Source organism: Lepidochelys kempii, chromosome 7, assembly GCF_965140285.1.
Source record: "Lepidochelys kempii isolate rLepKem1 chromosome 7, rLepKem1.hap1, whole genome shotgun sequence".
NCBI lineage: Eukaryota > Metazoa > Chordata > Testudines > Cheloniidae > Lepidochelys > Lepidochelys kempii.
In genome coordinates, this window is record NC_136386.1 from 122,029,245 (window position 1) to 122,039,259 (window position 10,015).

At 50.7% G+C, this 10,015-nt stretch overlaps 1 protein-coding gene across 2 annotated transcripts in view; it reads right to left on the minus strand.

Moving 5' to 3' along the window:
• Positions 1–9,102, minus strand: part of TRIM8 (tripartite motif containing 8) — a 52,524-nt gene extending 43,422 nt beyond the window's left edge. Inside the window, exons 1-2 of one of the 2 annotated variants that reach the window (XM_073354502.2) lie at positions 8,302–9,102; positions 5,962–6,652 (exon numbers count right to left, since the gene is read on the minus strand). In XM_073354502.2, coding sequence (XP_073210603.1) covers positions 5,962–6,531 — 570 coding nt within the window. In that variant the 5' untranslated portion in view covers positions 6,532–6,652; positions 8,302–9,102. Of the gene's footprint in view, positions 1–5,961 lie in introns of both variants that reach the window. The other variant, XM_073354500.2, reaches the window with a different exon arrangement.
• Positions 9,103–10,015: the final 913 nt, after the last annotated feature.

A 10,015-nucleotide genomic window follows, 5' to 3' on the forward strand; every position in this document is an offset into this window, starting at 1 on the left:
CCAGAGCCAGAACAACAAGGGGGTGCTGCAGGTCAGGACTGAGGAACATCGGAAGAGCTGTGGGCAGGGAATTGAGGGACATCAGCAGAGCTATGTGACGGGTGTCTCGGACCAGAATAGCCAGAGACTTCCTGTGAGTACGGAGGCCCACTGGCGTAGCTGGGCGGGACCTAGTGCCGTAACAGTCCTGAGTCTGGAGTGTGGCACTTTGCAGAGCTCTACGGGAAATGCTTGCACAGCATCTGCCCCCACTGACCAGTCACGAGTACTAAATTACACCAAGCTCTAGGCAAATATGTATAAACACTACCCCTTCAATGATCTGCACCTCACACACACGTCTGATAACAAAACACCTGGAAATATACACATGCCTATTAAATCAAACCCTATGCACTATAAGCTACAAAACCTGGTTTTGTTTTTAAAATGCAACCCACCTCAGCTCTGCCTAAAGCGTCCCAGTTCTAGCTGGTGCCAGCCACCTGGTATTTAGAGGCACTCCAGTTCCAATAACATTTTTTACCATTGGGAGAGAAGGACCCTTTCAAGGGGAAAAAAAAATTCCCCCAGCTCCACAGCTGTCTATCAAACAGAGGTCTGCAGAGCTCCCGCTCCGAAACCCATTGTGTAACTGGCCATTTTTTGTCCTTGCTGGAGTGCGTCAGGGCAAATCGATAGGGCCAGCCAGGAAAAGGGGTGGAAAAAAGCCACCATGGACATTTTCCACAGATCATCTGCAGGGAGGGCATGGCCAGCCACTGCTTTGCCTGGACAGGCACGATTAACAGGTCACACGTATGTCAGGCTCTGTAGCCATTTCTCCCAGCGGTGGCCTGACTCTGTACAGAAATTTCGCTTCCAAAAAATCTTCCCCGGCAGGAGCTTAGAATTCAGCACTGTTCCCCCCACCGATCCATGTCAGACTTTTGGCAAATACTACAGGTCTCCTCCCTCCTGGATTTTAAAAGAGAGCTGAAATCAACTCAGCTCTTTGTGTGATTAAAAACAAACAACTCCCCACCCCACCATGTCCATCTATAAAGCCAAAACCATCTTCCCTGTGCAATAGCCAAATCAGCACTGCTCTGGAAACAGGGCCGTACTGCCTTAGCACCTGAAAGGGGAGCACTGAACATTGTTTTCAAAAGGTCTCACCAAAATAATACTGGTTACATATAGATCTCCCATTCTTCTTAAAAAAATACTACAGCTATTCAGAACACAGAAGAATCCCCCCCACTCCCCCCCCAAAGCTGTTCTACCTATAAGGCAAGTCAAATAGCAGGATTAAAAACCCTGAGCATCCCTAAAAAAAAGGCCAAAGCACAGGGTATACATGGCATTTTAACTCTGTACTGTCTGCTTTGAGATTCCCAAGTGAGCTTTGATTCAGGCTAGTCTAAATCAATTGCATCCAGTACAGAGATTAGGATGAACATGGCAACATTTGGAGAACGTTTGGGAGGAAAAAATGTTTTGCTGGTTTTGTTTCCTATCTTCCTTCAAATCCCCATTAGGTGACTTCAGAATCGGATACAACTTTTCTTTAATAGACAAACAAAAAAACAAAAACAATAAATTGTTCCCAAGATGGGGTTATTCTGCAAGGTTGGAAGGAGATTGCATTATAACCGGGGATAAAGGTCAGCCCGGGAAATTTAAGATTTCAACAACGAAAGCAGGACCTGAAGAAAACCCCCCTCATCTTTTGATTCCTTCATACAAACAAAATGACAAGAAACAAACAGAGGGCTTTTATTTTCATGCCACAAAACCAGGAACTAAAAGGAGAAAACATCTCGGGGTGGGGGGAGATATATTACACACATTCGCAAGCAAAAGATTAACCACAAATGATATGTGCTGCTAATATCTGTATTGCAATAGTGTCGGTGAGCTTCAATCATGGACCAGGACTCCACTGTGCTTTGTGCTGTACACACAGAGCAAAAAGACAATCTTTGCCCTGAAGAGTTTGCTATCTACATACAAGACTATCTGCCTTTGCAATTCTGAATGTGTTTATTCGAGACACACCTGCCCCTTCTCCCATACAGTCTTATCTGTGCCCCTGCAACCTGGAACGATCTTGCCTGACTCGTGCTCAACGTACTGTTTATATTGCAGTAGTACTCAAAGGTCTCATCTAGATTGTACAGCACCTAGCATGACTGAAACCAAACACACTGAAAATGACAGCCCCTGCACCCAAAGAGCGTACAGTCTCCAAGACTTGACCTAACAAGCGGAGGACACAAACAAGGGGTCACAAGCCTTGGGCTTGTCGAGGCAACCATCACAACTTGCCACCTGGCTAGCTGTGATCAGGTTACCTTCAAAGGCCTACCATGCCGACTTCAGCCCCAGGCCCTTGCTACAGACACAGAGCTGGATCCAGAGTCCCGCTACACATTGATATTAGGAAGGTGACAGAGCAGAGAATCAGGCCCAGAGTCATCAAACGTCTTTGTTAAGTAATTAAAAAACAATCAAAAAAGGAGCTACAAAAAGATCCATGAGGAATATCACATGACCAGTTCCTCTCAGACACATTTCCCCCCCCAGCCGCAGATCTCACTAGCTCCGTGCTATTAGCCATTCATCAACGTCATTATATAGCCCAGGTTTGGGGTTTTCTGCCATCCCTTGTTGTGTTGTGGCTAACCACACTCAGACAAGCAATTCCAAGGGAGTCAAAGGGAATATTCGCCTGAGAAAAAAAAAAATCACCAGATCTGGCCCTTAGAGTCCAAGATCCTGAGGGCAGGAAGTTGCCAGTTCCTATTTGTCTGCAAAGCACCATGCACATTAAACATTTAAATGGGCAGATCCCAAGGCCCACTGACAAAAGGTGGGTTTATTGCTATTTTATTGAAGGGAGAAACTGAGGCACAAGACCTAGGTCACACAGTGAGCAAACGGGAGAACTGGGAATAGAAGCCAGATCTCCTGACTCCCAGCTCTGTGCTTTATCCACTGGATCAGGGTGCCTCGCTTATTCAGACAAACTCAGGCTGATGACTTGTAGCAGTGTTGATTAAGAACCTCAATATTTGGCCTAATCTATGTAAGGAATTTATCTGGTCCCCATTACAACATCAGAGCACTTCACAATCTTCAGTGCATGGCCCTGTAGAGGGGGGCCAGTGCCATCATCCCCACTGCACAGAGGAGAAACTGAGGCACACAGGGGCTAAGTGACTCCCCTAAGGTCACACAAGAAGTCTGTGGCAGAACAGGAAATTGAACCCTGGTCTCGAGCCTCAAGCTAGTTCCCTAACCACTGGACCATCTTTCCTAAATACTAAAGGTTTGCAGTGAAACTGAAGTGTATTCCTTGCCTGGCTGTAGCTTTGCAACCTGCAGTTTAGCCAGGAAACGCCCTGAGGGGCTAACGCAGAGCCAGCAGAAGGTATCCTTCGAGCAACAACACATTTTAAAAGTGGGCGTGGATGAGATCCAAGTCTGCTGGGAACCCACCCGGAAAATTCCTTGGCGCGACGCTGCGCAGCGGACCGCCCCAGTGCGTGGGTTTCCCAGCCCAGCCAGCCACTCCCGGCTCTGGGATGAAGGTATCTTTCCTACTTGGCTCTGCCCTTTTCCCAGAGAGGGAAGAATTAACAGAAGCAAACAAATGCTTCTCACAAGTCTGGCTGAGTCTTTGCCCTTCCTCAGGGTTGCGGGGGGGGGGGGGGGGGGGGGGGAAGAAGAAAAAGAAGAACCACTAGCAGCTCCATGCAACTCTTTGCTTTCCCCAAAAAACCCGGAGGGGGAAAAACCACTTTCCTGTGAGCTCACACTGACTCCTCTCCGCAGAGAATCCCCCCACCCCCCCGGGCCTGGCCATCCAACTGGAAAGTAATCACGTTGCGCTTTTTATTTATTACCCTTTTTTTTTTTAATTGCTAAATGGTGACTCATTTTGGCAGCGTTAAAATACACAGGAAATCATCCCCATTTTACAGCAACCACCATTCGATTCACTGTTAAATATTTATTCCGCGCACTGCAGCCCTGGGAGGAAGCAGAGGGCCCCACTGCCCTGAAGCAGTTGTACGGGAGACAGCAGGACAGAACAGGAGAGACCTCGGGGCCAGCCCAAGGAAGGCAGCAACGCTGGGGTGGGTTGATGGCCTATGCGCTTGTTAGCTGTCCCCAGTCTCCACAGCTAAGGGGAGGGACTAGACCCCAGGATTAGGGCAGGAAGGGCTCCACCAGGCCACGCTGCCAAACAAGGCTCAATATACAAAACCCCCTATTATTCCAGTTCTGGGCACGATCACACAAAACCCCAGTGGTCTGTGCTCCTCCCAGGATGGGCACTGGTCCCACCCGTCCCCACCACAAACTCTTCATTGTTCAGCCAAATGTCAGCTAAGTGCCCACAGGCAGAAAAGCTGGTGCATTAGCCCGCTGCGCCCCCATGCTGCCCCCTCCCTCCCCGGGGCTTTTGGAGAAGCCTAGTCACTGGTGACACCACCCCCAGCTGCTCAAGATCCTGCCCCTGCCTCACCCCTCCTCCACAACACCCACCTCCAACCGGTTTCAAACATCACAAGAGGAGGGAGACTTTGGTGGAGCCCGGGTGGTGGGAAGAGAGAGGAGATGCTGATTTGACACTGACGAGGGATGCATTGTAATCAAGGCATTGCTTGCCACCCCTGGGAGCAAGCTGCCTGAAACCAGATTTCAAAGCAATTCAACCTACGAACCCATCTGATTTCCCTTCCATCCTCACTTATTTGGGAAGCAGAAGAGGGCAGGGCCTTCGGAAAAGGTTCTGGAGGCAAGTCCTCTAGCAAAGGGTCTCTCTCTGCTGATGTTTTGTTCTAAACCAGGGCGATTATGTTCTGCATTCATCCGCTGCAACAAATGGCCCAAGGAGGGGATCCTTTACGCTATAACCACATACCCATAATTAGCTGCATCAGCAAGTTACTCCTCTTCGTTAATTAGTTTGCAAAGCAGTTTGAAGGTTTCAAGTCCTATTGTCACCAGTGGGTGACAAATGACTTCAAAAGATCCCCATCAAATACCTCACTGCTTCCTTTCCCCCACCTCCACTCCATTGTTTGAATAACCCCTTGAAAGCTGAAAACACAAACCCCATACCAGTCATTTTATCACCCACCCCTGTTTGACATGCACTCCCCCCGCCCCCTTTCTCCTCACCCCCATGATGCCTTTCCAGCTGAGCTTGAAATTAACATCTGCTTTTGTAGCCAGACTAGTCCACAGGATATGAGACACAGTAGGTAGGTTGGTCCAGTCAAAGATATTACCTCACCTACTTTGTCTCTCTCATGTCTGCTTTTGTTTACTTCCTCATTTGTACCCCAGCACCACTGAGGAGCTGGGAACAGGGCACTGCATCAAAAGGCAGTTGCAGAACCATCAGGGAGGAGGAGTGCAAGGAGTTATTTTGTGTAGGTCCTACGTAAACACTGGCCTTTTCAAAAAATAAAAAGATTTCTCAATGGCACAGCAGAGGATTAAAAATGAAGTAGAACAGGGAATAGGTGGCAAATTCCTCCCCTAATGACTTTAAACCAGGTGGATTTTGTGGAGGGGAGGGGACTCAGATTTGACTGTGCTCACTTGAGTCTGGAATCTTCACAATTGAGTAAAAGCCCTTGATCCAAAAGAATCACCGTGGGGGGCTAGGTAAAGGTTCAGACAGGCAATGCGGGGCAGTGATTCGCTTCCATCCCACTCTTGAACTGGAAGAGATCCATGAAGTCCCTTTGCCTTGCCCCACTAGCCAGTCCCAGGTCGGTTCCAACGACACATTTTTAAGGACTTTGACCATCTCTTTTAGACTGGAATCTCCTCGGGGCAGGGACTTACTTGCCTTTGCTTGTCTCTTGGGCAGCACCATGCACACCACGGGCGCGCTGCAACCAGCGCAACCATCGCAGAGAAAGAGACAAAAAAGGGACAACTATGGGGTCCACTTACCCGGATCTCGTTGCGCCGGATTTCCACGTCACACACCGAATGGCCCTGGTGGGCCCCGCTATAGTAGCAGCAGAATTGGCACACGGCGACCTGCTCCGCTTCACAGTGGTACAGTCGGTAGGCGTTGTGCTGGGGGCAGCTCCAGGCCCGGACATCGTCCGCCTCCACCAGGAGGTGCCCCCGGGCCGTGGAGGGCTGCTGCAGGTGCGTCTGCACGTGAGATTGACAGCAGGGGGCCTCGCACCTCAGGCAGATCTTTTGGGCAGGCAGCGGGGGGCCCCTGCGGCAGAAAACGCAGTGCAAGACGGAGGGGGTCTTCTCCAGGTTGAGGGAGTTGAACTTTTCCACAATGTTGGTCAGTTTCAAGTTCTTCTCCAGGTTGGGTTTCTGGTTGTAGGCCTGATTGCATTCCGGACAGCGCACTAACCCAGTCTCTTTGGCCCACGCCTCCCCTATGCAGCCCCTGCAGAAATTGTGCTTACAAGGAAGTTGAACGGGTTCCACAAAGACATGCAGGCAAATGGGACATATAAGTTCCTCTTCAAAACAGTTCTTCCAATTTTCAGCCATTTCTACGGATATATATATATATATATATATATAATCTCTCTCTTACTATTTCAGTTTGATCTACAGATGCCGATGGAGAGTGGGCTTTTCCCCCTGCAGTGGGAAGCCTGCCGGTAAACTGCTATTGAAAAATAAAAAAATAATAAAAAATAAAAACTACAGGATATTCTAAATTTCAAAGTAAAATAACCCACAGAGCAGAGTCCTACGAAACTCAAACACTAACAAAAATGTATATATACGATCTGATTAAGGGCCAGTGTTAGCTGGAAAAAAAAAAAAAAAAAACACAGAAGCTTTCAGGGTTTAAAGCCCACAATTTTAACAACTCTTAGGAGCAGTTTTGTTTCTTCTGATTCTGGAAGGTGAATCGAAACTTACTGAAGGTTGAAAAAAAATCCATACAAAATCCAGTAGCAGAGTCCAAGTTCCATTAAAAACCTCCTAAATTTAGAACTCCGGATTTGATTTTTCTTGTCTTCGGTTTGCAACTGACATTCAATATTTTAAAGGGACTTTTGTCCACCAACCCAGTCAGAAGCCCAAGAGAATAGACTGCCTCCGATTTCTTTTCCCCCTTCCTTTTCTCCCTGAGGGGAGCTAGGAATTAGTCTTTTTTTAAAAAAATAACATAAAAAAATCAGTTAAGATCCAAATGGAAGGAAGGAGGAAGATTAAAAAACAATGAAACAACGAACTGGATTCTTTCAACTGCCCCAACGATTTTCTTCTAACCCAGCTCAGCAGCAAAAAAAATTCTTTCGGTTGCTTTGGAATAGTGAGATCTTGGACGGAAGAACACAGTGGGAAGACGGGTCAATCATTCAGATGAAATTCCAGCCCAGAGCCAAAGGAACCCTCCCTATCCCTTCCTCCTTTCACAAATAGGAATGAGAATGAAAGAAGAAAAAAAGGTTTGGGAGAGGGGAAAAAAAGGCCCATGAAACAAAAATCAACCTGTGCTCTAAATTCTCACTAGGGAACAGGTTTAGAAAAAGAAAATCTCGTTTCAGGATCTGGAGAGATTCTGATTCAAGGTAAAAACGTCCCCAAGTAGAAACAATAAGACAAAACAAAAGCTCAATATTTGGGAGCGAGCTGGGTCGCTGGCAGGAAAACAAGCATGCCTTGATCAAACTGAAAAGGAATTTCTCAACTGCTAATGAAGAGCCCTTCCCCCTCCTTTTCCTTCTCTTCTCTGTTTTCTCTCTGACATGAAAGCTATTTCTCCTTTCAGATCCAGCCTGCAAAAAGGGGGGGGGGGGTGAGAAAGAAGCTGAAAGCCGACTGCTGAAATGTACAATTCCAGCAGGATCTAGTCAATTCTCAGCCATTTTGAGTTGCCGCTCTCAGTTTGGATTTTAAAAATATAGCGACAAGAGAAAGGAGGGTGGATTTAACAAGAAAAAGTAATAAAAACAATATATTTAAAAAAAAATAACCGATCCGGTAGACGGCACCACCCTGTAAAGTATGCGCCTGATGTGTCAGTTTAAGGAGGGGAAACTCCACATTGAGTCGGTGCAGCAGCAGCAGCTGCTGTTGTCTTTTGGCTTTATCATCAGATCAAAAAAAAAAAGCCAACAGGCTCATCACGGCCACCTCCAGCCATCTTGGTTTTTGTTGTGTTGTTTTTTTCTGTGTGTGTGTGTGTGTGTGTGTGTGTGTGTGTGGTTTTTTTTTTTTTTTTTTAATAATCTTTTTAATAAAGACAGCCGTCTCTTCTCCCCCTCCCTCCGCCCCCAGAACCATAAAAAAAAACCCACACACCAATCTGGCAGCACCCTGGTTTCAAGGCTCTCTCCTCTGCCCTACCCGCTCCTCCCGGATTCTTTGCCCCACGCAGGGGGAGGTGGAAAAAACAAACCGACTCCCCTACAGAATGAAACGGGAGGGAGGGGGGAAAAAAAACCACACACACACACACACACACACCCCCGGCCGCCACGCAACAGCCCCAACCCAAGCGGGCTCGGCCCCGATGTCACACGCCCGCCGGGGCAGCGGCTCCCCTGGGCTGGGCCATAAAGAAGGAATAAGGCCCCCTGACAGCTACAGAGCCATCGTCAAGCTGCAGCTCCGGAGCCAGGCTGCCACATCCCGGGGGGGGGGGGGGGAGATGCGTGTCGGGGAGGGAGGGGGGCAGAGCAGGAGAAGCGGCCCCCACACCGCCCTATAAATCCTCAAGATGCTACGGGGGGGGGGGTGCGCGGACCCCAAAGTCCTCGGGATTTTTGTGCGGGGGGGGGGGAGGGGGCTGGAAATCGGGAAGCGGCTCCCCGTGCGGGGTGGGGGGGGGGCGACAGAGGCTGCGGGGGGGGAGGAGGAGGAGGTGGGGGGGGGAGTCCGGGTCCTCTTCGGGCTCTCGCTGCGCGGGGGGGGCGGCCCGATCCCCCCCGCCCCGAGCAGGCGCCCCTGGGGCCGCGGCGCCCCGCTCGCGTGACAACCCTCGGGGAGCGCGGGGGGATCCGGTCCGGAGGGTGCCGCGGCCGCCGCTTCCTCGCCCGCTGCCGCCGCCGCCGCCTCTCACGCCGGGGCCGAGCCGCCGCCGCACCAGCCTCTCGCCCGGGCCCCGCCCCGCCGGCCCACGTGACCGCCGCAAGTCGCTACATTGAAACACCGCCGCGTTCGGGGCCTCCTGCCTTAAAGCGGCCGCGCCTGGGCGCCAGAGGTGGTGGGGGGGGGCCCACCGCTCTCCCCCTCCCCCTCGCCTGCGACCCTCGCTGCCCCCCTGGCAGGGTTAGGGCTGTGACCGTGGCACCCGGGACCCCCAGCCCCAGGCGGGTCCCGCAGCAGCAGGCAGGGGACCAAGACCGCCGCTGCCCCAAAGAGCTTCCAATCCTTGGCGGGAGGGACCTGCCGGGAATGACCAGGCCCGGGGGGTTAGCACGGGAGGCGGTGGACGGGAGCAGCATGCCTTTCCCGGCCCCGCGCGCAAGGCAGCCGAGGGGTCAGGGCTCCGGTGCATCAAGCGTTCAACTCTGGCCAGGGGCACGGGCGTACAGCCATCCGCTCTGGCCCCCATTCCCACAGCATCTGGGGCCCTGATCCTCCAAGGCACGTAAGGGGGCATCGATGCAGCCAACGGCAGCGAGCCTCCGAGCCCGGCTCGACAGACTGAGGCCCGCTTCACGGGTAGCGCAAGCCCGAGGCGGTCAAGGTCAGAGGCTCACGGCTGCAGGTGGTGTGAAGACATACCCTTAGACACGTAATTCCCATTAAAATCAATGTGAGGTAGGTGCCGAAATACCTTTGGGGAGCTGGGCCCCACAATCTTTAATATATTTACCCTCACAACACCCCCGTGCAAGAGGGAAACGCTATCATCCCCATTTTACAAATGGGGGACTGAGGCACAGAGAGACTAAGGCCTAAGCACCAGACCATGTTGTGTGAGATCAAAGCTCTTCAGTTTCCAGGAAAATACATGGTTTTTCTAGCTGCCCACCCTGCAAACTCCACCTGAGATCTGAGAGGTAGATGA